At 39.7% G+C, this 27,279-nt stretch overlaps 2 protein-coding genes and 1 long non-coding RNA gene across 3 annotated transcripts in view; 1 reads left to right on the top strand and 2 right to left on the bottom strand.

Annotated features, from left to right (window-relative positions):
* Window positions 1–1,487, bottom strand: part of LOC117816891 (serine/threonine-protein phosphatase 2B catalytic subunit alpha isoform-like) — a 38,702-nt gene extending 37,215 nt beyond the window's left edge. Inside the window, 1 exon segment of the mRNA XM_034689273.1 lies at window positions 1,176–1,487. Within this exon segment, the coding sequence (XP_034545164.1) occupies window positions 1,176–1,218 (43 nt within the window). The 5' untranslated portion in view covers window positions 1,219–1,487.
* A 3,313-nt stretch (window positions 1,488–4,800) lies between these two features.
* Window positions 4,801–8,875, bottom strand: LOC117817691. Its single transcript, XR_004632178.1, has 3 exons — window positions 8,573–8,875; window positions 5,346–5,445; window positions 4,801–4,990 (listed from the first exon to the last, which is right to left on the bottom strand). It is a non-coding gene; the product is annotated as an uncharacterized LOC117817691 (long non-coding RNA).
* Window positions 8,876–11,184: 2,309 nt separating this feature from the next.
* ube2d2 (ubiquitin-conjugating enzyme E2D 2 (UBC4/5 homolog, yeast)) lies at window positions 11,185–25,544 on the top strand. The gene is made up of 7 exons (XM_034690157.1): window positions 11,185–11,465; window positions 14,490–14,553; window positions 20,891–20,922; window positions 21,049–21,126; window positions 21,334–21,439; window positions 21,825–21,918; window positions 24,178–25,544. The coding sequence occupies exons 1-7, from the start codon at window positions 11,442–11,444 to the stop codon at window positions 24,221–24,223; spliced, it is 444 nt and encodes a 147-aa protein (XP_034546048.1). The 5' UTR covers window positions 11,185–11,441; the 3' UTR covers window positions 24,224–25,544.
* The last annotated feature ends 1,735 nt before the right edge of the window (window positions 25,545–27,279 follow it).

Genomic DNA, 27,279 nt, shown 5'->3' with positions numbered 1-27,279 from the left:
CAGAGACGTAAAAAAAAAAGATACGCACGGGAAACGCACAATTTGCTCCTGACATTCGGGCCTTCCTGAAAACGTCGACTCAAAACGGTCCGTAAATCCATCATTCTCATGGTTTTTAGGCGTCACGGCAGCTAATATCGGGATTTAATTTTTCTGGCCCTAACCATTAAAACCAATCTCTCAGGTTTGAAGGTGCGCACTCGGCCTGGCAAAGTTGTCCGCCTGTCAGCCATTTAGACCATTCAACTGCCTGACTTAACCACAGATTCAGTGAAAAAATAAACTAGATCGAGAATGTAGGCCACCCTGAAGAGTTAGCGGCAGCACATCCAGCACCGGGGCACCACTGAGACGTGCAGCTACAGGCTATAGTACATGAACACTACCAGGCAGTACTCAAAAATCCAAAGGTCCCCCATCAAGAAGTCCCCTATAGCACCTTGCCCTCCCTCTTCCCCCTCACCCCTAACATCGATGCTTGCATGCAATATCATCCTCGCGACACCGTCCATATCTACAGTAGAATCACAACACCAAATATGGCAGGTTATGCGTAACATTTATTTACCTTTATGTCTGCCTTTCGCTGTCATCGTCACAGTGCTAGATGTTTCATTGGAACAAGATGCTCATCTTCCTCTCTCCCTCCCCGATTTTCCCTCTCTCTATCACTCTCCCGGTTGTGTCTCTGTAGAGTATTATTCAGTAACACGAAACCACCGCTAGGAGTGGAGCGCGTAAATGGAGATCATGCAGCACAGGGTGTCGCACAATAGCATTTGCAATACATAGAGGAAGAGACATCCCCCCTTTAGAAAATGGGGTAATGCCTCTGTGAGGGGGTGAATTCCAATAGATTTATGAGGGAAGACCCATATTGTGGCGTATAGTTCTGGCTACCCCCTCCTCCATCCCACTCTCCCCTTTCCCTCCATCACCACCTCCCTCCACTAAATGTTCAGAGACACATGCATGACTCGCCAGTCAGATAGGCTTGTTTTATTATGGGGTGGTAGAATGATGAGAAGGATTGAACTCTATCAAAAAAGCAAAGAAACGTGCGTAGAAGAGACACTGGTGCATGACAAGAATGCAAGCATAAAACAGAAGAGTTAGAGAAGAATTACTGGCACAGAGATAGCTCTCACTGGCCGTGCAGGAATTGGCATGCCTACATTTGACCGTCCGGTCGGCGGGACTTGCGTTGCTGTCGGACATCCTGGAGTCAGGACGGGAACGGAGCCGAGGGGGTGGGGAGGGGGCTCTCTCTTCTGTCAAGGGCCGAGACTGTGGTGTCGGGTCCTCCGGCAGGCGTCGAGAGTGTGCGCGGTAGCTGGGTGTTTTTCTTGCTGCAGCAGTGGCATCACTCGGTGGAGTCTCCGTGCTCTCTTGGACGGGGGAAGCCTGCTGCTGCGCCTGCGGTGACTTTGGGGGAGGATAGGCGGATATCTAGCTGCTGTTGTGGCATGCTTAGATCCCAAATGTGTTCTTTGATGGGGGGGGGGGGGGGGGGGGGGGGGGGGGGTGCTGGTATAGCCAAGGATGGTGTTGGTGAAGGAGGGGGGGTGGGGGTGGGATGGTAAGACTCTGGAGGTTAGAGGGCGAAGAGACGCCTTGGAGAAAGAAGAGATGCGCAGGCTCTACCTCTCCAGGACGCCTCTGCAAACGGTGCTGTGCAGCTGGCAACACCCCGGAATGGCGAAAGAAGGAACTCCCACGCAGATTCAGATTCACGCACACGCAGGACCTCGCGCGTGCGCGCAAAGACGCATCGACATATAGGCACGCACACACTCACACACACAGACACACAGGCTATATGTACACACACAACGCACTGTCAGACTCATACTGCCATCCTGTGGAAACATTGATTGCAGGGCTTCCCCTCTTAAGTACGACTATATGGGTTGTATGTGCGTGGGTGCGTGCACACCTGTAGTTGTACAGTGGGCTATTTGACATGAGGCCTCTAGTATGGGATAGTCTTTATTTTTCTTGTATGGTATGGTGTAGAAAAGACCAGAAGCTGATGACTATGTAGCTGTCCACCAAATGTGTATCACACAAGATCTTTGTGACTGAATATGCACAAAACAAGTTATAAAGATGGACATAGAATAATGGTAACTCCAGTTTATGATTATGATTATTATTAATGGTAGTGGTAGTAGTAGTAGTAATAGTAGTAGTGGTTTCTAAGTAGACAGACTGATATTTGTTTATCAGTCAGTCTCAGGGGAATCCACAGAAGAAGAAGTTTGGGGGCAGCAGTAGCTCAGTCCATGGAGACTTGGCTTAGGAATAGGAGGCTCACCGTCCTAAGTCCTGGCATGGACTAAAGTATGAAAATTGAAGCTGGTTACTGGAGAGGTGCCAGTTTACTTCCTGGGCACTGCAGTAGAGCACTTGGGCAAGGCACCAACCCCTCAATTGCTCAGGATCTTTGTTTCTTCGCACCCCCCTCATGTATTTATCTCCCCATTAGTGGGCTCATATTTGAGCGTGTGGGTTTTTCTGGCCCATGTCTGTTTAAAATGTGTATTACAATAGTTAAAAGAAATGTAATTTCTCAGGGACTAATAAGAAAGTATGTCTTCTTCTTTTTCTTCTTGTTGTTCCTCTTCTTCTTCTTCTTCTTCTTCTTCTTCTTCTTCTTCTTCTTCGTCGTCTTCTTCTTCTTCTGCTTCTTCTTCGTCTTCTTCTTGCCAGTCACAAAAAAATAATTTTGGCCAGAAGGGGGCCCCAAAGGAGTGGCCCTAAGTTTCAGTACAGAGTCAAGTTAATACATCTCAAAATATAGCCTCTATATCAGGGGCGTCAAACTCATTTCAGTTCAGGGGCCATATAAAGCCCAAGTTGATCTGAAGTGGGCCCGACCAGTAAAATCTTAACATAATAACCTATTAATAATGAAAACTCCAATTGTTTCCCTTTGTTTTAGAGCAAAAAAATACAAGAACATTCTGAAAATGTTCACATTTAATGAACTATCTTTCTACAAAGTCAGCTGTTGTATTTTTTGCCATGATGAGTCTCATAGTGGGGCAGAATATTTTACTCTTTAAGCCCTGAAGCCTGCTGCGAACACACCAAACACACAGGTTACCCATTCACCTGACACAGAGTGTAATGTTTACTGCAAAAGAACAGATAGATCATAATAATGAAGAAGGTAAAGTTGATTATTTTGGACAGTTTGCTTGCTGGACAGTGTTATGTGCAGGGGTGTAGTGCTAGTGTTAGTAGTTAGTGGATCATTTTATAGTGCTCTAAAAAGTCTTTATGAATCTCAACTGGATTATGCAAACACCAAGTAATCTATTTTCTCACTTTGAGAAAAAAAGTCTAGAAAAAAAAAAGTTCCTTTCAGGTGCGTTCAGTCAGCACTATGATTTTATGTGACCCCCAGAGGACAAATTTAAAATAGTAGTTATTTCATTGAAAATTTGCATTTAATGTCTTCTCTGTATTTTTTTCACTCTACAAAGTCGTTCCGCGGGCTGGATTGAAACCTCTGGCGGGCCGGTTTTGGCCTGCCGGCCACATGTTTGACACCCCTGCTCTATATTTACATAGATATGTGTATTGGCACAAGTTTTACCTGGGCTGAGCTACATCGTTTAGCCCTTTATGTAGGATTTTGAGACTTTTCCAAATACTGGGAGTATTAAGAAAGAAGCCAGAGGAGCCGCCCAGCCTGCTTCACACATCTATATTTTGAATTGTTTACAAAATTTGGTTGATAGCTTTATTTAGGTATTTTGTCATCAATGTTAGACAATAATCTGACCTCAAATTTGCAAAAGTCAAGGTGATCTAATGTTGCAAAAACTTGATATAATTGATCTAAAGTGAACAAGACACTGATATATATTTAGCAGGAGAAATACTGACAGAAAATTCTGCTAGTCCTTTTTTGTGAGTAAAGTATCTTTCATTATCTCAACAGAAATGTGTTTTGTCAAATTATTTTTTTTTTATCATAAATTAAACAATTGAACAACAGCCACATCTACCATTAGTACAGTCGATACCAGATGTTGACAGGACAAAGTGAAAGACGTGTTCACTGGCATTAAGGCTACAATTCATTTCAGAGTCCATGCAATGTGCATCTTGGATAACAAATTAAAAAGTCCAGTAACATCAAGGAGACAAAGGTTGTGTTATTAAAGACCAGAATTAGACTCTGTACTTATGAGTTGTTTTAGTTCATAAAAAAATTACAAACAGACAACATTAAGTATCAAAAGTACAATGTTGGGTCCATATCATGGCAAAAACTTAAATGTCTCAAACTATTCAAAATTTTAGTCACGGCACCATTTTTAATTCAGTCTACGATCAAATAAGTGTGTCTGGATTAGAATAATATTGGTGGATGGCATAGGACTGGATAAGTAGCTGACTTAAAGAGAAAAATTTAGAGAGGAAATGTGGACATGCTCCTTCTTCTGTAGTGTTTGCATAACTTTTTAAAGAACAATCATCAACCTTTTTAAAATAATTTGGATTCTTTCAAAAAATACAATAAGGAAGAAAATCGTGAAGGGAGTTTTTTCATAATAATAATGCTGTTTATGAAAAGGGAATGTGTGGAACCATTTACATCACAATTATCTGAAAATCAAGGCCCCAAATTCAATGACATTTCCCTTGTTGCTGACCTCGAGTGCTTGAATTGGTTCATGCATGTGTGTTAGTGTGTGTGTGTGTGTGTGTGTGTGTGTGTGTGTGTGTAAATGCCCTATTGTTACCAATATGTTGAAATAAATTCTAAACTGGGAGTACCAGAGGTTTGAAAAGAGAAGTCAATTTTATTTTTTTTCACTCATGCCTCCCACACAGCAAAATATCAACAGCTACTGAAAGACAAAACATACATTTAAAACATACATTCACAGCGTTTATTGACTTTTCATGTTGCATACTTCAGGGGGGTTCAGCTTCAGCTTCTCTTGATTGAAGTCCAGCTCCAGTCCTGATCCTGCAATGAGAAGAAAAACAAGCAAGTTTTAATATTAAATTTGCCGCTCTCTGTATTCCGATCCTCTCGACTTTATTATGCCATTACACCATTTTAAAACTGGAACTATGACTTCAATCATGAACCTGTGCAACCTAAAACAGATTGTATGCAAAGAAATGGTGTAATAGATGGAAAGTCAACAGACCACAACTATTTAAACAGTGATAACTTATGTGTGAACCAATCACATAATTTCTTTCAAATGTCATCTGCCAAAGTAAGCAAAATGTATCAGTAGTAAGTTTACATGTAGTGCATGCTTTTACTGAAGGGGTCTGTTTGAATGCATGCCAGTAGTCCCTCATAACTGTACCATGGCACTCTGCTCCATCTCCTGGGTGGCGTTACGCAGCAGAGAAGTCAGTCGACTCAGATAGTGTTGATTCTCATCCAGTAACTGATGGACAGTTTCACTGGAACAAGACAGAAAACTTTGAATTCACTGCATGAATGTTTGAAATATGACTTTGAATTATACATACCATACAGTGATACATAATCTTTCAGAGCTTTATATTTTTGTTCAACAGTTTGTAAGGAAATTATGATTTCTGGTTCTGCAACCTCCTCCATTTTGAGGTGCATGGGGCACCCTCCTGTGGAAAGTTTGTGATTTGCAGCAGCTTGATTTTAGGAGCCCATGTATTAAGGAGCTATGGAAGCATATATGTAACAAAATTAAAATGAAAAGGCAAATTTGAAAATTAAATTGCAGTAACAGAAATGCTTTTTAATTTTCTAAATATGTGCACATTATTTGACTCAACTAAAATTAATATTCAATAATCCTATTTACATTTTAATTTTTATCCTCAACAATGCTAATCATGTTACACAAAACGAAAAAGAAAATGACATTTGCTTTTTCATTTTCAAAAAATGCCCCTCTAAATTAGTATCAAAATTCAAATTAAAAAGAAAATTCGAAAATTAAAATGTATTCACAGAGATGCTTTTTCAGAATGAATACGCATTTTTTACTCAAAAATAAAATGAAAAAGCAATCCTTCCTTTTTCATTTTAACTTTCATGTTCAAGCATGCACATTATGTAACACTATTGAAATGAAAATGGAAAGGCTTTTTCATTTTCAAATCTGTCCGCTAAATCTGTCACAATATTCAAACCGACTCGAAAATGAAATTGCAATGTGCAGGGCGCAGGAAAGTGACGTCAGACTTCACCTCGCAGACCGTTTCTACCTATGCGTGCGCATCCAGTACAGGAAGCTGGAGCTGTGCTCTTTAACGCTGGTGGTGCGACAACGAGGTCCACAGAAGAGGAGTCTGTTTGGCGCTCTGCATGGTCCTTTCCTCAGCTCACTGAACCTTCAGCGAGCATGGCGTTCTTTGGCAGGGAGCCACAGTCAGTCTCCAGTCTCACCTGGTTTACCAGTTGGAGCAGAGAAATGTTTCTGAGTTAGGCTCCGTGACCAAGTCAAGCGCATCATGGAGACTCTGGACGAATATTCAGCTGTCACGTACACAGATGTTAACGGCTGGTCGTCCCCTGACTGATAACAGGAATGAAAAAGCAATGTCCTTTCCTTTTTCATTTCAATTGTGTTACAAAATGTGCAAGTTTGAAAATGAAAGTTAAAATGAAAAAGGAGGGATTACTTTAATTTTTAAATTTGCTTTTTCATTTTAATTTTGTTACATATATGCTTCCATAAGGAATCAGCTGGTGTATCAACAGGAAGGCTAGGCTATACTCTACTGTACATGAGGCCATTTGAAGCGAATGAGCTAACTCACCTGTTATATTGATTAAATTATCGTTATGCAGGGGTGAGAAGTAAATTACATTAGTACAATATCGAACCGTCCTCCCTGATGTTCTTATCATTCAAAGTCCCATCCCCCTCACCCTCCTCCAGGTTTCACTCCTGCTTTTACTAGTTACATATGGTGCATTCAGGCGCAGTCGGAAATATAAGCTGTTATAAGTGAATTTACAAGCATGTTCAGTAAAAAATAATTTTGAAAAATCTCTCTCTCTCTCTCTCTCTCTCTCTCTCTCTCTCTCTCTCTCTCTCTCTCTCTCTCTCTCTCTCTCGATTGGGAGCGTTTAAGCCGTGAAAGGAAGGCAGGGGCCAGTGATCATTGATAGTTATCAGTGATACTTAATATTATAGTATATATTATGATACATTAAGATCCTATATTTCCATGTTGGTGTACCTCAAGCCATCAAAAATGGCTGAAATAATATTTTGGATTAGACCAGGTCCACATGTCAGTCTGACTGCACTCTCTATTTCGCTTATCAAGTAATAATAATAAAAAAACGTTTATTGATATTGCACAAACAGACATTACAATGTGCTTCACATCATTTGAATCTGCTTAAAGAAGATGAACTTTAATGATATCGGGGGGTAAAAGGTACAAGGGAAGTCCAAAGGGTTTCTCCTCCTCTGTCTCAGACAGAACGTGGAGCTGACGGGCGACTTCTTGAAGTCTATCTAAAACTTAAATGCCAACTTCAATATCCATGCAAGCGTTTATCTGGAGTAAGTCCTCCATTAGTCTATCCAAACAAAACTGTAGGTAGTCATTTGATGAGTTATTCTCAACCTCGTTCGCTAAAAACCGTAACTCACCAGCAACTGTTTGCACAAAACCCTCCATTTGAAACTCAGCTGGCTAAGTAGTTACCCGCTGAACCGCTGCGAAACATGGCGGTAACGGTCAAGTCAAGGCAGTAGGAGTAGATCCGATCCCATTGATGTAACCAATTGATGTGCATTCAATTATTCATTTGTTCATTTATGTATTTATTTCTAAATGTATTTATTTATTCAAGTATTTATTTATTAATTTATACATTTATTTATTAATTCTTTTATTTATTTACTTCTAATTATGTCAATTTATGTCCCCATATGACTGTGCATATAGCATGACTGCCTCTGTAGATGCGTATGGTCGGCTGGGTAATTTTATTTTTCAAACCGTCAAAACATTTGACCCGGATAGAGCTCCATAAAAAACTGGTCAGGACATTGTTTATGGACGATGTGACCTCCCGCAGACTAATCTTCCCTATCCCGCATCAAGTCTTATTGTTTTAGGTTTATTTTTTATTTCTTTTGGTAGGTCCATGTCCATGTCCCGACCAAAATAACCAGTGACGTATCCACTATATACACCAACTCCTGCAGCTACTCATTTCTATTGCAGTGTTGAATTTTTTAATTTTTAAATTGTATTTATGTTATGGTTTCATTACACTAATTATGATTTATCCACAAACATAAAGTACGAGATACATCAAAGAAATTAGTCGCATGAACACCTGATGCTAATATTTCCCATGATGCTTAGCGGCCAAAATGTAAATGAGCCATGTTGGGTTAACCCTAACCTTAAAAACGCCAGCAGAACATAGATGGGAAAAATGTAACATTACAAAGTATGGAAGAAGTTATCTACTTCAACATAGACATATATAAAACATATATATATATATATATATATATATATATATATATATATATTACTTTAACTTACCTTGGACAAAGTGGTCACTACGTACCTTCGTAAACAAAGTTGCCGATCCACTGTTTCCGTTGTTTAAAGGAGAGTTTTTTGCATTTCCCCCCCTTGTGAACCACTACCTTTGAGACACGATAAAAACCTGTCGACTTCTCTCTGTTTGATCAGTTAGCGCAACAGTAAACAACGCGTAGCTTGGGCATGTTTCTGCGCTGACTGCTGCTAATCACTTCCTGACCCCCACTTGCATTTCGCACTACTGCTACGCAACGGAAGTGACGTCATATGCAAACAAGCTATTGAAGTAAGTTCAAGAAAAAGGAATGATGCTGGTGGCCTAGCGGCCCGCATACAGAGGCCCCAGTCCTCGTCGCAGAGGTCGCCGTTTCGACTCCTGACCACGACCATTTCCTGCATGACTTCCCCCGCTCTCCCCACATCTCCTGTCTCTCTTCAGCTGTTCTGTCATAAAGGCAAAAAGCCCAAAAATATAATAAAAATTATTTACAAAAAAAAAGTTCAAGAAAAAAGACAAAAAGTTAAAGAGGATGTTGGATAAAAGAAAAAAAACAACGTAAAAAGCAACAGACAACTTGTGTGTGTGTGTGTGTGTGTCTGTGTCTGTGTTGTGTAGTAATAGCATCACTGCGCTGAGCATACCTTAGTTTTTCTGTATTAAATTGTGGCTTTGAATATTTTGTTTTATGGTAAATGCAGCCAAACAATTGAAAAACTTGCCCCCATTCTGTTTTGACTGGATTTAAAAATCTGAATAACAGTGTCATTGCCACGCTAGAAGCAATCCATTTTAACACCCCATCCCGGGAGTTTAACTCGCGCTAAATACGTGCTGGGTAGACATTTTGGCTCTTTCCGAACCCACCGAACACGGGCTCCCCGTCGCCTGCTTTGAGCCATAGTGATGCCAGTTTCAACATACGTGCACCGAGTCCTTTACGTGCGCATGTCGGCGAAGGGCTTTCTGGCCGGATCGCACTAAGGCATGCGTTTCAACAATAAGACTTCCTATTTCGGAGGCTAACCTTCAAAATAATAGAATGACAGATGCTGATGGGTTTTCATGTGGTAAGTTATTTTTTAATTATCTATTTATTGCAGTGAAACACTAAAATGCACATGATTTATACTTTCAGAATAAATATACAACATTTCAAGATCTATTAGAGGGATCCAGTTTGCAAAAAAATCTGATAATTCTAAACAAATAATTTAAATCCAGAACCCTTAACCAAATTAGAATCATACGGTTAATAATTGCAAACTAATACACATTTTGGTTTGTACTTCTGGTCAATTTGCATTAAATATCTACCACTCTCTTGCTCATTGATGTCTGTGATTGATCAGGAAACTGTATAAACAATACTGATAATGCCGGAATGGATGGATGTTTTAAAAACACGAATCTACATGTATTATGATATAAACAGTTATGTGTAAATATATCTGCGGTGTCCTTGAGTGCCGAGAAAGGCGCCTTTAAATAAAATGTATTATTATTATTATTATTATTATTAGTTATTATCAGTTTGATATATGAATTAAAAACAATAGTGGTTACAAATGATAATTGGGTAATCATTTGTCAAGATGTATTTGTCTTTTAATAATTCTTATCCTTCTTGTACAGATTTCTATTTAGAATTCTAGATTTAGATTTATGTTTCTATATTTATGGCCCTTACTGTATAGTCATTGTTGTGTATTGGTGTTCCAATCACCACGTCAAATTCCTTGTGTGTGTAAGCTCACTTGAAAATAAAGCTTTCTTTAAGCTTTAAGCTTGAATCTTGAGATTTTACATTATAATGAAATAATCATTTGATAGTTGATTTATGAAGTATGAACAGGTGTCGCCGATCGTTAGAGAGATTTGATTCTGAGGGCGGCATACATTGTTTTTGTATACTTGTAGATAGATTATTTTGTAATTTATTGTCAGTGGTGGACAGTAACAAAGTAAATTTACTAGAGTGCTATATTTAAGTACATTTTTTGAGTATCTGTACTTAACTTGAGTATTATTGTTTGATGAAACGTATTACTTTTACTCCACTACATTCAGAAGACAATTATTGTTCTCCCCCTGAGCACTCATGTCCATATCTTCAGCCCGTGTTTGAGGTTTTTGAAAAGAAGAATGATACGTACCGTTTGAAATGTTCTCCCTGTTTCCCACTCTGCCCAAACATACAACATTTCACTGTCCAACCTGAGAAAGCGTGTTGAGCTACGTAACGTTTGTTTCATTCCAGATAAACATTTCAAACTAAGTTGTCTGGGCTTGGGCTTGGTATAGTATTTAGAGATTTCAAGTAATGGTTTCCAAATAAACATGTTTTAACTGAATGTACTTCTATGTAGTCTTGACTGCACTTATGTATTTTGAGAATACAACGTTTTGAGATTTTTTAAGAGGTACTTTGAATACTTCAGCATTTTTAAAAGCAAATACTTCAGTACTTTAACTCTAATATTTGACAGAGGATCTATACTATGACTCAAGTAATGAAGCTGTGTACTTTGTCCACCCCTGGTTATTGTTTGAAATCTGTATGAAATCTATGGGGCAGCTGTCAAGATTAAAACCAACCATGCTTTTATTGTGAAGAGTTGAGCCCGGAAGTCTCTTCGTTGTTGCTGCTGGCAGAGCGCAGGCCGCAGTGATTTGGTAGCCGCTGCAGTAGGAGGAAGGACCGCGGTTCTACCCCTTCTATCTTTCAGTTTCACCTCGAAATATTATTGGTAGTTCTTTTCGGTAGCGATCAGTAACTCGAGTGTACAGTAACGGTGTTCTATGATAGCAGAGTAGTTGTATTACCAAACGGAGAGTGACATCAATCGCCATTTTAATTGCACGTTTCCCTGACAGAACCGCTAGCACAACAATGGCTCTGAAGAGAATTCACAAGGTAAGAAAGTCAGCGACGAGGCCCCAGGGTTCGCAGGGTCGGTAGAGAGCTGGTTCTAATGTTGACCGTGTGTGGTTGGGTGTTTTAGTTCATTAAAAGGACATTGATTTAAAAGTAGTGACTGAAATAAGTCAGAGTTGGTTTGTAGTGGCAGCTAACGGGACCTGAATAGCGGGTGACGACAGTGAGAGCAGCAATGCGCCGCCTGAGTGTTCACCGGAGCTGCTACAAACAGGCCAGCTCCACCGCTCAGCTCACAATTACACCCTGAATGTGTCCCATCCATGTTACCTTAACTCATTCTTTACATGTAAACGACACATGCTTACACGTTTAACCACTTTATGCAGGTGAACAAAGCCAGTGTATTATATTAGAGGCTGTTTCTAGTGATCCGCTGGTTGGCTAAGCTAAAGGGTCTCCACATCAAGCTAATACGCTGTACCTCTATGTTAAACAATAGGCCGATTTCTTACTGAAAGGGTACCAAATATTCATATTATAGCAGCCATGAATGTATCTCAACCATCTCAACACATTTATCTCACTTGTTGTTATTTAAGCTAGCTATCCTTGATGTGACAGATAAGCTATCGAGCTAGCGGCTAGCGTTAACCCCGTTGTTAAACACTGTAAAGCTTATTATGTCACCATGTCTGATTTTTACTTCACGTTACATGTAGTTGATTTCTTTGTGTTTTTAATCAACATTCACTCAAATGAACCCATTAACTACCTGTAAATACTGGCGGATGACACGTTAGCTCATGCTAGCTGTTACAGTGCGTTTTCTTCGTGATGCTAAATCGACCAAAATAATCAAAAACCTTGTTGCGTTGTTGTTTTATGTTATTGATAGTAGTCTAAACATGTACATGTAAATAATGAAGGAAAGGTGTGTAGTAATCTTAGCTGTAACGTTGTGTCGTTCTGTAAAATAAAAAAACTAGGCCCACGCGTTGTTCGCCTGTTCACCATGTTGGTGACAGCAGGCTGCAGATCTTCATTTATCTGATTTATTCCTTCACTTGATGAAGTCAGGTGAATGTTTATGTCTGTCTTTTTACGCGTAATTCATCCCAAAGAGTTAGCATGTGTCATCATGTGGCTGAGCACAGTGTTTGGTTCATTTGACAGCCTGTGCTGATGTCTACCTCAGCAGCACCTAGCAGCATTTTCTCTGTGCCATCGTTCGCACCGTGTCGTCTCACCGGGCTACACACAGCCAGCTCTCTGAAATGACCACACTGTGGATGTAGTCATATCTTTACTGACATATCGCCTTGATCTCAGTCGGCCTGTCACATTTACAACACCTGCTCTACCTGGAGGAATAACATTACGTAATGGCGGTCACTGTAGTAATCAAAGTTTATTGTGCTACTGTCCTGTCGTTGTGTTATTACCATGTGATTTTTAAATTGATGTGAAACTCATTAGCAGTCGTAGAGGCATCTAAAGTTATATTTTTGTTTACAGGGAATCAGCTACACAAAATGCTGTTACTAGGGATGCACGATATTGTATTTTTTTTTGCCGATATCTCGATATTTTACAACTCATTCAGCCGATTACTGATACAGATAGTTTTTTCCCACACACCTAATTGCAGAGACCATCAATTCTCTTCTGTATTGGAATTAGCGTACAGTGTTATGGTGATACTCTTATCACATTTGTTGTGTAATATTCATTTCTTGTGCAAAATAAGAAACATACTTAATACTTAAAACAGCATATTTATTTATGACAATTGCTTTTAAAAAAACTCATACAAAAGATACTTAAAACTTGGATGATGCTCTCCCTGAGACAATCATAACAAAACCCACAACCAGAGCAAATTTGGCCAATTTCACATTTGACCTAGTAAGTAAACCTAACCTCTGTTCACAGGGAGCATGTGAAAAGTGCAACTGTACAGCAATTAAACCCAAATTAAATCAAATGGTTTACTCTTTGACAGTAAATGTGCCTAAATTAGTCAGCTACATTTACCTTACAGACTGCTGCTTAAATTCAAGTTTAACTTAAAACATGAGCCCAACATGTGTGCAGCAGCCCATTATTTTATCGGTTAATTATATTGGCGGATATCAGCGTGTTGGCCAATATCAGATAGTTCATTTTAAAGCCAATATCGTCCGATACCGATAGTGGGCCGATAATATTGTGCACCCCTAGCTGTTACTTGGCCTGTTAACCCTCCTGTTATCCTTGGGGTCAATTGGACCCCATTTAATGTTTAACGTCTCTAACTGACTGACATCATTTTATTGGCTTCATATTTCATGACTTTTCCTAATTTAATGGGAAGACATAAAAATAAAATGTTGAAATTGACTATTTCCTGAAAAAAGAATCGACATATTGGTGTTTTAGATGTATGTAACCTAAGAAATATCAACATTTTACACACATTTGTTTTGGTTGTTATAGATAATATAGAGGTCACTACGACCAAGGACACTTCCCCATGTGAGTGCAGGAGCTAGGATTAAACTGCCAACCTTTAGATTGAGATATAAAATTTCCAGCCACCATGTCTCTAAGGACATTCAATGATGTGTCCTCCTGTGTCATACGTTTTGATAACATAGAAATAAGGCAGAGTCGACGAGAGCATGACAAACTCGCAGCAGTTTGATGTTCTGTTTTACAAATGAAGTCCTTCTAAATGCTTTAATTTGTGTTTATGCTTGAAAACAAAGAAACATTAAGTATTTGACACATAAACCACCTGGGTAACAATCAGTTTCTGGAGGTTTAAATTGCTGGGGTCAAATTGACCCCAAGGATAAAAGATGTTAGTACATTTGAGGGTAACAGGATGGTTAAGTGATATTCAACGCAAAAAAATTCTTAGTATATATTGATAAAAGGTGATCAATAGTATTGTTATTGTTGCCCCATTCATTATTAACACATTCTTCAGTTTTACATTTTATCTTATTGATTGTTTTAGAAATGTTTCAAATACAGCCGATTGATCTGATCATCTCACCTGTCTTTTGTTTGTCTCAGGAGCTGAACGACTTGGCACGGGACCCACCAGCCCAGTGTTCTGCAGGACCAGTAGGAGATGACAGTGAGTTCATCATCAGCACAAATACTATCGAAAACAAAAAGACAGGTTTACATCTCTGTCTTTTTGACAAGACAACACAAACCTATAAGAATAAACAAAAGACACACACACACACACAAACACACGCACACGCACACGCACACGCACACGCACACGCAGGGGTGTATCAGAAAAAAATCCAATTAGGTACGGTTCTTGAATTTGAAGTCTCTGGTCAGTAGATTTTAATACGGTATGGGAAAAAAACCAATTCATTGAATAAAGTTTTCTTCATCACACATTATCTAAAATGAATCTTCAACATTTTAGGATTGTAGGCCTGATTAAATTATTTTTTTATAAATCTCATACTAGACATACAAAAATATATATATGAAAGAATTGTAAAATAGGATTTAAAAGTGGATTAATATAAGGGTTGAAAATTACCAAGCGCCAAATGGGAGCTGATTCAGATAAGTTTGTAAATTTCAGAAGTCTATTCCCAACATAACTGAATGATATTTGTACCAAAGTAGTCGTGTAATGAATAAAAACTCTGATGAGATTTTAGCGTGTTCTGGTGTAGCTGCAGCTTCTCTCTCTCTCCTGTTCTTTTGTTGTCTGCATGTCAGAGCTTTGCGGCGACAAGCTGACACACACAAACATGCACACACAGGAACGCCCACGCCCCCATTAATTCCCCTGGACACCACCTACCTCTGCTGTAACCAGGTTTTCACAATCAAGACGTCATGACAGCAGCCCATCTTCGTTTTGTTTTCCTTGGTCCTGCAAGAAGCTTGAAATGTATTTGTTCCTGAGAGACGCGGCCTGGAGAGTGACATCAATCACTGTTTTAATTGCACGTTTCCCCGACAGAACTGCTAACGCAACAATGGCCCTGAGAAGGATTCACAAGGTACCCTGTTGGGATTCTGTTTCGCATAACTACCTGCCAACCATACACAACCCTTACTAAGTAACTGTAGTCAAGGGGTTTTGACCTATCAGAGTCCAGTATTTAATGCAGCCTTAGGGATTCGTAAGAAAGCAAGGAAATACGTATATTTTGATATTTCTCACTTCACATTGAGGTGCATGAAATGTTGACAAAATCACTGTTATTGGTATTGTGTTAATAACTTGTACACATCAGAACACTCTTCAGTAACAGGTGGAAAGGCAAAAGAAGAAAGGAGATGGCATTTTTATTTCTTTTTTCTTTTTTGGCCTTTGTGACGTTATTTTATAGGACAGCTGAAGAGAGACCGGAAATGTGGGGAGTAGAGAGTTGGGGAAGAAATACAGGAAATGGTTGACTGGCTGGGAATCAAACTGGCGACCCCTGCGACCAGGACTGTAGCCTCTGTACTTGGGGCACTTAGATTGCTAGGCCACTAGCGCCCTTGATCTTAATTCTTTATTGAAGGTACAAAAAACACATTTGTAATCCATATGTAGGTAATTAAAGTTGTTAATCTATAGACAAGTACGCCTTTTCAAAGAAATGACCCAACAATTGAAATAACCATGCAGATGCAAAATGAAAAAACGATTGTTTAAGATTGAAGCCTGATGTAAATCTTTAGGTCACAGCTCTCGGGTACATCACTGAAGTCAATGAACAGACCCTCTGTTAACAGAGTGACAGCTGTCTTACATGAATGATCCTCTGCATGTTGAAGGAGCATCGATTGATCCTTGTTTATTATTTTATTAAGAGGAGAGGAACACCACGGCTCAACTGTGTCTAAATCAGTAAATAGCGAAGCTGTCTGTTAAATCACTTTAGTATGCTAGCCAATGAATATCAGGACCGTACACTGCCAGACATAAAGAGGAAAATAATTATGATGATAACTTCTCATTTCTTTACCTGGACAGATGTGATGGAATATAAAAGTAGGTTTAATTCATTTACTTTTGCACATTAAATAAGCCCATAACTGTCTACGTGGAGAATCGTTAAACTCATAAATTCTTACTGTGCAGACGTTACGTTGCTGCAAACAATTCTCTGGTGTTCTCTGGTACAGCTGGTAATAAAGATCCCTCACCTCTCTGCAGTAAAAAAGAAACTTTACTTGTATTAAATTATTTTATTAATATTAAACTCGGTAGTCTCCTCTCAGCTGATCGTCCTCCAAACTCTCATGGGCGGGGCTGTCGCACAGACGCACACATCTCTCACGCTCATATTAATGAAGCTGAGATCAGAGCATTTTAAATGTACAAAGTAAAGCAAGTTACAACTTAACAATTATTTAATTAAAATCAGTAATAGAAACATGTAGTCAGCTGTTATTAAGTGATGAGTGTGCTGACAGGCTGACAGCCTGCGCCTATGGACAGCCCTGCATTAAGGCAGCATGTTGACGTAAAATACAGATAAGAGCACCGTTTTTCACAAGCTTAACGCTACTTTCAGTAATGAGTAATCACGTACTAGTACCAAAGAATGCTGGTTCTGGATACTAAGGATGGGAATTTACTGTAATCCTTGTACTCGATTGCTCGAATTTCCTAATGAACGATTACTTGAGTACTCGCAATTATTTTTTATTTTTAACCATAAACAAAAATAAATAAATAAAAGTCCGTCGGACACGGGCCTACCAGACCAGAGTTGTAGTAAGTTCTGCTGCCTTTCCTTCATACATCTTTTCCACTCTCTTAGTTGTTGTTCTCTGTGATGGTAGCTTGTACTCCGGCTCGACTTACGCGATCAGCTCTTTGAAGCCTTCTCCTTCCACAAAACTTAATGGGAGCATATCTCCAGTTACCATTTTGGTTATTATCAGGCTAATCTTCTCTCCTCTGGTTTCATCACAACGACGTGTGCTAACAGGGCGAGCAGAAGACTTGATGCGAGACTGCCTGTTATCTGTCTCTGCTTTTTTTTCCTTGTGCTTTAAGCGTATGTGGTTAAGCATCAAACTAGTGTTTCTATGATCTGTAAGTTTAACGCCAAATATCTTGCACTGCTCATTAACTTCATCGTTTTTTCGAAGTACTTCCAGACGTTACTTTTTTTAACTGACATGCCGCAGGTGTCGCAGACAGTTCTGTGTTTGTTGTGCTTTTGCTTTGGGTTGAATAACGTGTTCCTAGAGAGTTGCCGTAGCTGCCGTAAAACAGTTGTTTTTGCTGAAATCTGGCTCGGTGTGTTCTAAAGCTGAAACCATGGCCGGAGAATTCATACGTTTATATCCCGTTAATTATTTTCCTGCCTAGTATATTCAGTTAGGCGAAAACAAAAAGCACATGGTCACACATATAATGCTGTATGAGTTCAAGTTATCTTGCCAGGTGCGCGAGTAACAAAATGCTATTCGAATAATGGGGTCAACGGCGAGTACTCGAGTACTCGACTAATTGTACCCATCCCATCCCTGGATACCTGTCCCTATCTAAACCTCTTTGTGCCCGCTTGTGTTCAACAACAATCAACCCTCCTAAACTGATAATTGGCTCAAATACACAAATGCATCTCCACTCCGCACTTAGCAATGCTAGAGAGAATCTTTCTGAACCTATTCAAATGTAACAATCTGTGTTTGGATTTCTTTAAAGCCCTCACAAAGTATTGTAACGTCCTTCCCGGACGCTGTAGAAAATCACGAGCTGATTCCTAGTAACTCCTTTTAATCATTGGTCACTGTCGGCCATGACCACGCCAGTTACAACAAGCAACAAAAAACAACCAACTCTTAATCCATGAAAAAACTCTTAACTCCTTTCTCCCGCTTGCACACTCACTCAACCAACTCTGCCCCCTCCTGATGCCTTCACTAACTTCACACTGTAGAAATTCACAGAATCTACACAGAACACAACACTAACAGTAGAGCTGTTCCAGTATCTTGGAGGTAATCTAGGTCTAGTTGAACTTGTTGGGGCAAGACCTGTCATTAAAGGGGCTAAAACCTCAAATGATGTTCAGATGTCAATAGCTTCAGGTGAAACCTTTTATTGCTCTATGCACTGCACATATTGAACATTATTTTGAAAACTGTAAAAAATACATTGTAGGGAGGAGCAATCGAATGAATCAGGCAGCCAATGACAGGCTAACGCACAGAGTGCAAACTGTGAGCAGGGAAGGACTCAAGCACATGCCACCTGTCAAAGGCAGGGCAAATGTTGGCTGAGGCAGGCAAAAGTTTCAGACCACCTGCCGTCCAGGCTGTCTGTCAGACACTACTTGTAATCATTTTCTTTAAAGACATTTTCAATGTAAGAATGGTTTGGTACTGAGGTAATGTGGTTCATTAAATATTTCTGATGTATGAACTTCAGACTTAGCATTTAGTGGTGTAGCGTGCAGGAGGAAGAGGAGGAGTCTTAGTCATGTGCAGGAGGAGTCTTCTGTGATTTTGACTGTTTCTGTGTTAATATAAGTCAGACTTGTGGAGGTATGTTTCTGCGATACGAACACAACAGTAAAGAACATAATGCTGACAACTGAAGTAAGCAGTAAAGAGTATTAAGCGGTAAAGCTCTGCCCAACAACATCATCCCTTAACCCACTCACCCGCTTTGAATTTTCCTGACCTAACTGCTGGGTTCACAAACTGGCTCACCCCGACCTGAGGTAGAACTCTTACTCTGGGGGGGGGGGCTTACGGGAAAAGTCAAAATCAGGGTGAAAAATGTGTCTGTTTGTGTTCACACATGCAGCCCGCCTGGACAAAGACAGGACATTTTCAGGAGTGTTGTTTGTGTGTAAAAGGAGCTTATGTCCTGCAAATGCAAAGAACGTCTTAATGCCTGAAACTGCTGCTGTGGTGAAGTGACAGACGGGATGAAGAGCTGCACACTGCAAACTATCTCTACATTCTCCATGGCATAGACGCTCAATGACAGATGTTGTTACATGAAAGCAGGATGTGATATTTGTGTATAGACAACACTTCTGACACATGAACATGATGAACGGTGAAAGAGTGAGGAGCTTCTGTTTCCTCCTAAATGTAAACAAACACAAACTTCCTCTCAGGAGCTTCACATGTCACCGTAACTGATGGTGCAATAAGCAAAGGACCGTGTGAGAGAGAGCAGGTTGGAGCTAATCAGTGCATGGATGTGATTGGTCAATTCTCAAAAGCAATGAGCAGTTATTTCTCTACAGCGAACTTTTGCTATGGATACAGCTCTGATAACAGACTCCAGTAACTGTGATAACATCAATCTGCTTTCTTTCTTTCTGTCTGTTTGTTCATCTTTTTGTCCTTCTTACTTTCTGTCCTTCTTTCTTTCTGTCTCTCTTTCTTTCTTACCTTGTCTTTATTTCCTTCTATCCTTCTGTCTTTCATTCTTTCTTTCTGTCTTTCATTCTGACCTAGTTTCTTTCTGTTTTTCTTTCTTTCTTTCTTTTCTTTCTTTCTTTCTTTCTCTGTCAGTCTTTCTGTCTTTTGATCTTACCTTCTGTCTTTCTTTCTTTCTTTCTTTCTTTCTTTCTTTATCTGTCAGTCTTTCTGTCTTTCGATCTTACCTTATGTCTGTCTTTCTTTCTTTGACTTTTCAAACTACTTTATTAATTAACAAAAAGAAGTATTTCTTTCTTTCTTTCTTTCGATCTCCCTGCTGCCTGCCTGTCTGCCTGTCTGTCTGTCTGTCTGTCTGTCTGTCTGTCTGTCTGTCTGTCTGTCTTGTATCTTCCTTTCATTCTTCTGTCTTTAGTCTTTCTCTTAATACTGTTTATCCACAAAGACGTAAAGTGTGCATCCTGTAAAGTTAGTCCAGGTTTGATCTAATTCCAGCGTACAAGCATGAATAATAATCGATTATTATTCATGCTTGTACGCTGGAATTAAGCAGCTTTGGACTCAGACTAAATGTGCATACAAACATCTTTACGTTCAGTAACAGCGTGTTCCTTCCTGCCATCAAACATCAAACAGACCACTACACTGTGAACTGAAGAGAAATAGTTTTCTCTGTTATGTTTAAGTTCTGTGGTTAGCTTCCTTTGTCATGTTGACGTTTGTTCTTATAACTCAACAGGATGCATCAAGTAAACCTGTTTAAATACCTCTAAATGACATACTGATGGTATGTGTTGTTATGGTCCAAGCTTGTTTGGAATCATATCTCATGACATGTTATTGTTCCTATAAAGGAGCATTTCCAAACCTATGAAAGAGTCTCCTCCTTTAACTTGACTGTTTACATGTTAGGACTTTAAAATCCCGCCTCCTTGAATATTTATGCAGAGTAGCACTTAATACAGAAGGCTATTACTCAACTGCTCAAATTAACATTCACCATTCATGTGGCATTATTTATTGGAACACTTCTCAGTCACACATTGTGTCCTGAGTGTTTCATAACAAGTTCTCTGTTTGTTTTTCAGTGTTTCACTGGCAAGCCACGATAATGGGACCTGTAAGTATTCAGCGCTTACTGTACTACCAGAGTTCTTCCTGAGAATGAACATTAATACACATGTGATGACTTGATTGATTCATGCACCTGAGGCATTAATGCATCATTCTCTTCTCCCTGCATTAGAATGACAGTCCTTACCAGAGCGGGGTTTTCTTCTTGACCATACACTTCCCCACAGATTACCCCTTCAAACCGCCAAAGGTAACCAACACACAGATGTAAACATACATCCAAAGAAGACATATAACCTGAATACATCAATGAAGTAACAGTGGAGCACATAGAGAGCCTCTTGCCTGTTCAAACATGTCGTAGCAGTACATCATTAATTCTTCTGTTTCCCTCCCTCACCTGCCCCTCTCGCTCGCCCCTCCCCCCACATTTGTTTCTACTCTTGTTTATTACCAGGTTGCATTTACCACACGAATCTACCACCCAAATATCAACAGCAACGGCAGCATTTGTCTTGACATTCTGCGATCACAGTGGTCTCCAGCTCTCACCATCTCCAAAGGTAAGCTATTTCTTTTTATCTGCACATATGGTCGCAAATAAATGACAGATGCTACTTCCTTTATTAGCCAATGTGAGAGAACAGAGGAACGAGGGGAACATGCTGGTTTCCTTTAAGAATGAAAATGTTTCCCACAAATAATCCTTTACAGCATGTGTTACGCAGAGGATCTCGAGTCAAACACGAGTGTTTATCTCTTTAAATGACGGCTCAGGCCTGTCTCATCAAGTGCTGGGTTATCACAAGACTTAGCTTTGTTATTGAATAACACTTGTTCAATCACAGCTACATGTTCTTCTAACTTGCCTCTGTTGGCCATCAAAAGAAAGATGTAATGAGATATGATCATTCCTGTATTGGTTAACTCTTATCTGGTCCTCTACAGTCCTCCTGTCCATCTGCTCTCTGCTGTGCGACCCAAACCCGGACGACCCCTTAGTACCTGAGATCGCCCGCATTTACAAGACGGACAGGGAAAAGTAAGTTCTGCTGTTTGGTGCATCTTTTGAGTGTATTCAGGTCCTCTCATCACGACAATACTCAAATATTCAGCTAATAACACAACGTGATAGAATATCAAGCCTCAGTTGGTTTATGTGGAGCTGTGCTAAAGACTGTGCTGATCATTGTTACTAACAGAAGCTCCTTCGTGTTCATTATTGATTTTTAGAACATGGTTATTGGTATGTAGTGTTTAATGATTAATAAAGCCCAAAACACAAATATTTTGATTGAATCAGCCATGAAAAAATACATCTCTGCTAGCTTAACTTCAAATTCACATAGAAATCTGTGTTAGAGCGACAGTTCTTTAATGGGATTGTATGGATAACATTTGGATGGTAAGTGTGTCTCAGTCAGCCCTTTAGTTGAGGCTATGACTCGCTGGATATGAGGTCAATTTAGAGAAAGTCAAACATCAGTGTTGGTGTAAGTGTTCGCTCTCTCAAGAAATATCTCAGTGTTTTACTTTGCCGTCAAAATGTACACTACCAGTCTAAAGTTTGGACACACCTTCTCATTCAATGGTCTTTATTTATTTTAATTCTTTTTGACATTGAAGATTAATACTGAAGACATCAAAACTATGAAATAACCTGGTTTGGCCATAATATGGATTACAACAGTAGTCAGTACTAAACCTACCTCTGAACAACACAACTGATGGTCTCAAACACTTTAAGAAGGCAAGTCATTCTACAAATGAACTCTTGACAAGGCTCATGTTAATTAGAAACCATTCCAGGAGACCACTTCATGAAGCAGACTGAGAGAATACCAAGAGTGTGCAAAGCTGTCATGAAGGGGAAAGGGGGCTACTTTACAGAATCTAAAATATGGAACATATTCTGCTTTGTTTAACACTTTCATGTTCATTAAATAACTCCATATATGTTCTTTCATAGTTTTGATGTCTTCAGTATTAATCTACAGTGTTAACAATAATTACAATAAATACAAACCCTTGAATGAGAAGGTGTTTCCAAACTTTTGACTGGTATTGTATGCGTTCCTCTTCCTACGGTGCTCTGATCAACATTTTGACTCTACGATGTACAACTCAGCTTGACCTCTGCCTCGTACAATGATACGATGTGAATTTCAATATAAGTGCATCTGAGTTTGACATGATTTTAAGCAACACATGGTGAACATTATCCAACTGACACAGTAATGACGCAGTTTATCAAAGCTCAGTTTAACCTTCAGCAGTGTATTCTGAGAAGGTTAACTTTGAGTGACTGTGCAGCTATGCAATTGTGAGCTGTAAACTTACTGTAAAGACAAATATCTGTTCAGTTTTCTGATGTAACTTCTGAAAATTGAAGAAAGCGGGTAAAACAGTAGCGTTCAGTGAGGAGGGAACTCTGGATGGTGAGCGATGCAGAGTGCAGTCGAATATGAGCTGCTGGTTTCCTCGGATTTTACCCTGAAATACTGTGGCTACAAAGTCCCACTCATGACAGCAGTACTTCTCTGGGTTTGTGAGCATGGACTCACAGTTTACACACCTGTACCACCAGGTAACATGTGACCTCTCCAGATAGCACAGAAGACTCCACCCTCTCTCATTAATCCGTCGAGTCTTGTTCTTCCTATCTGTACACCTCGTGTCCACAGTAAACAGCACGTAATCACAGATTCACTTATATTTTACTTTGTTTGTATTTTGGTCTCATTCAAAGCTGCGGATCTGAACAGCTGATCGATGCGCTGCAGGTGGAGGAACGTGTGTTGCGTCCATTAAGTGCAAAAACATTCTCCCTCTGACAGCAAAGTAAAGCGCTGAAAGCAATGTCCAACGCGAGCTGACACTTCCACTTGTTTCTAAAATTAGCTAAGTTATGTGGCAGAGCTGACCCCGTCTGCAGCGGATGATAGCCTAGCTTCTGTTCTGGTTTCTTAACAAAGGAGCAGGGCTGACCGGCATCTCTTGTGTGTGATACAATTACTATTGATTAATACCTCATACAACCCCACTCAGATAAACAAACTATCCCTTCAAGAGTTTGGGGGTTTCCAATCACAAAGTACTACACACAAGAAAGATTGATAAATAGAGCTAGAAAAGAAAGTTGTGTTTGTCAGTGGAGGGTAATCAGCAGTGACTGTTTGCTGCAGGAGGGGGAAGAACATAAAAACAGAGCTGCAGAGTGTAGAGTTGCAACATGTTTTTATGTGACAGTCTTTACAGGGATGACCTACTAACATGTATCTTTGTTTCTGCTTGTTCACAGGTACAACAAAATAGCTCGGGAATGGACACAAAAGTATGCAATGTAGTTGTTGGGGTAGAATCATGGCCAACCCCCTCTACAAAATAAGGTTAGGGGAGCTTCAGACGTAAAGAGAAAACAAACAAAAAACCATTCAAACAATGAAGTTTAAAACAAGATCTTGTTGGTTTCCAGTGGAGTGCTTTCTTTGAGCCATGCCTCCCCTTCACCAGAGTACCTGTAAAAATCCCCTCTGCCCCACCTCCCTCCATTCTCTCTCCCACTCTCTCTGTTTGACCCTCCCTTCTCCCCCCCCCCCTCCCTCCCCCCTGCCCCCCAGCTCACCTTCTCATCCTACAGTGTACATATTGTCAACTTGCAATGGAAATTCCAATCTCTCCCTTCTCCTTTTTCACCTCCTCCCTCCCATGTGACCTCTGGCCCCATCACCTGACCTCTCTATCCCATAACATTTTGTCACCATGCAAGCTGGGCTTTTGCTGCCCTCCAAACTCAACCTATTTCTTACACACGACTGTATCTTCAGCCTCCTTCCCCAGACATTCATCACTTAGAGCATTCCTTCAAGTATCTGTAACATTTTGAGGGGAGTTTTTTCTTAAGTTCTCTATTTTTTAGGAAGGTGGGGGACAATAAGATGGAGGGATTTTTACACTCTGCACCCTTTCTTGTTTTGTTGTTCTTGTAATTCCCATCTGTAGAGGTGACAATTCAAGAAAACAGTTTTCGCAAGCAAGTCGAAGGGCACGCTGTATTTTATACAATAAATACATCAAAGAAATACCTGCAAGCTATATAAAAAGAAAAAAAAAACACATGGCCTGCTTTGGTCTCCTGTTGGATTCTATGAAAGGACTTGAATTTATCCCCACACTTCCTGCTCCTGACTCTTCCTTCCCACCCCACCTTACCCAAATTAACACCTTTAAACACACACGTAGACACACATTCACGCACAAATGTAACCCTATGTCACCCCCTCACCACCACTACCACCAACTTTTCTTTATTCACAAAGTGAAGGTTCTGGACCAGGTATTTAAGCTTTTTAATTTTCGTAGTTTAACCTGTGTTTCATCCCCCCCCCCCCCCCCCCCCCCCCTCCCTCTCCCCCCTCCCATAACTCTTTAGGTTGCATTATTTTTCTTTTCTGTTTTTGTTTTCTTATTTCTTTTTGTTTTGTTTTGTTTTTTTTTTGTTTTTTTTTGCTATTGTCAAATTAGAGGCTAACATCTTAAATGGCTATGGGACTGGCTTGGGCTCTGGGTGCGAGGAGAACCCACTCTTCTTGCACAAAATCTCTGTATATTGAATTACCTGAGAGGCTCGTTGAGCTTTGTGTGTTGATTAAACTGTGTAATAAAATCCATTGACTCCTGTGATGTCTCATTCTAAAGCCCTGATGCAGGACACACAGACGGGAAAGAGCCAGGTCATAATAATGACCCAGTTCACAGGAAATGTGTGAGATCAACAATTACCTTTACCATATGATACATTCATGATTGTATAGTTGAATTTCTCGTTAAGTGTAACTTTGATGAACTTGTTTCAGAAGTGAAAAGTAATGATTGAAATTGTGTGATAGTGCCATAACATTAGATTGCTACATGTGCCCTGACTATCAATGGAAAATTAAACCACAAATATGGGATTAAAACATGCATTGACAGTTTACTGAAGTTCATTGCATCATGAACAATTCCTAGGAACCTGTCCTTTGATGTAATACAGAGATCCCAGTGGTTCCATTTTCCTTCCTCATGATGGCAGCTTGTGTTGTTGCCCTCTGGTGGTTAGAAAGAGAAATACTTTGACTTAAATAATTTAACATTTAGTTTGTGTTCCTATAACTGCAGTTATTAACTAAAAACCTTTAAACCAAGTTCATCACGTGAAAGGGGAAGATTGGGTGATGTTTTCATTTATGATGTTCATGACAATTATTGCAAAGGGATCGACTCAGCAGTCAAGATGATTCACCCCAGTGGAAAACAAGTTATGGGCCCCGCCGTCATGAATGAATGTTCATAAGAAGATGGACTCCAGATGTCATTTGTATGCAAAACTACATCTATGTTTGCACAACATTATGGGATATTTGATTTGATTTGATGTCTTTATTTCGAACATGTAAAAGTAAAATAGAAAAAAAAACATACAAGTAAAAAAGAAGAAATAGTGATACAATAAAACCCAAAATAAATCAGTTCCATTAGCAAGCACTGAAACATTTTACGTTACATGTGCGAAAAGGAGTAGGAGGAAGTTAAAACTTATCTAATCCCTTTAGTCACTATTTTCTGGCATTATACGAGTGCATTCCCACGGAACAAATCTTCATCTCCTATCTTCATTCTTACACCTACAATCAAAAGCAAACCCTTCATGGTTCTCAACACTTGTCGTCCTCCTTGTACTTCATGAAAACCATTTCTTTATACCTCTTCTTGAACTTAGCTATGTTATTGCATTGCTGTAGCTCCATGTTGAGTGTGTTCCACAGTTTTACACCACAGATTGAAATACAAAAGCTTTTCCTTGTGGCCCGAACACTCACCATCTTTAATCTTAACTTGCCTCTTAAGTTATAACCCCCGTCTCTTTCAAAGAACAATCTTTGAACATTTTCTGGCAGAAGATTTTCCCTTGCCTTATGCACAATTTGTGCAGTTTTAAAATCCACAAGGTCAAATAATTTCAATATTTTGGATTTGAGGAACAATGAATCGTGTTTTCACAGAAATCAACATTGTGAACTATTCTGATGGCTCTTTTCTGTAGTATGACAGTGTGTTTCAGTGAGCTTTTATAAGTGTTTCCCCGAACCTCAGTACAGTAACAGAGATATGGGGAATTAAGTGAACAGTAGAGAATAGGTAGTGATTTATGATCCAGAATGTTCTTGGCGTTGGCGAAAACTGAAATGCTCCTAGACAGCTTGGATTGAACGTGTTTGGTTTTATGTGAGGATATGAAATATGACGGGAAACAATGAAGGTGTATCCCATCTAAAATCATGTGTGGCTGTCATAGCGAAACCGGAAGTGCGCCACAGGCTCTTACTCAGCATATCATATCCCTCCTTCGATGTGATTGGTC

The sequence above is a fragment of the Notolabrus celidotus genome, chromosome 8, assembly GCF_009762535.1.
Source record: "Notolabrus celidotus isolate fNotCel1 chromosome 8, fNotCel1.pri, whole genome shotgun sequence".
Taxonomy (NCBI): domain Eukaryota; kingdom Metazoa; phylum Chordata; class Actinopteri; order Labriformes; family Labridae; genus Notolabrus; species Notolabrus celidotus.
Note: the sequence above shows the minus strand (reverse complement) of the source record. Positions and strands in the feature narration are given on the sequence as shown.

Coding starts and splice junctions, on each gene's coding strand:
- ube2d2 (XM_034690157.1), top strand. CDS start 11,442: ATGGCTCTGAAGAGAATTCACAAG. Junction 11,466..14,489: donor CTCTGAAGAGAATTCACAAG/GTAAGAAAGTCA, acceptor TGTTTGTCTCAG/GAGCTGAACGACTTGGCACG. Junction 21,127..21,333: donor ACCCCTTCAAACCGCCAAAG/GTAACCAACACA, acceptor GTTTATTACCAG/GTTGCATTTACCACACGAAT.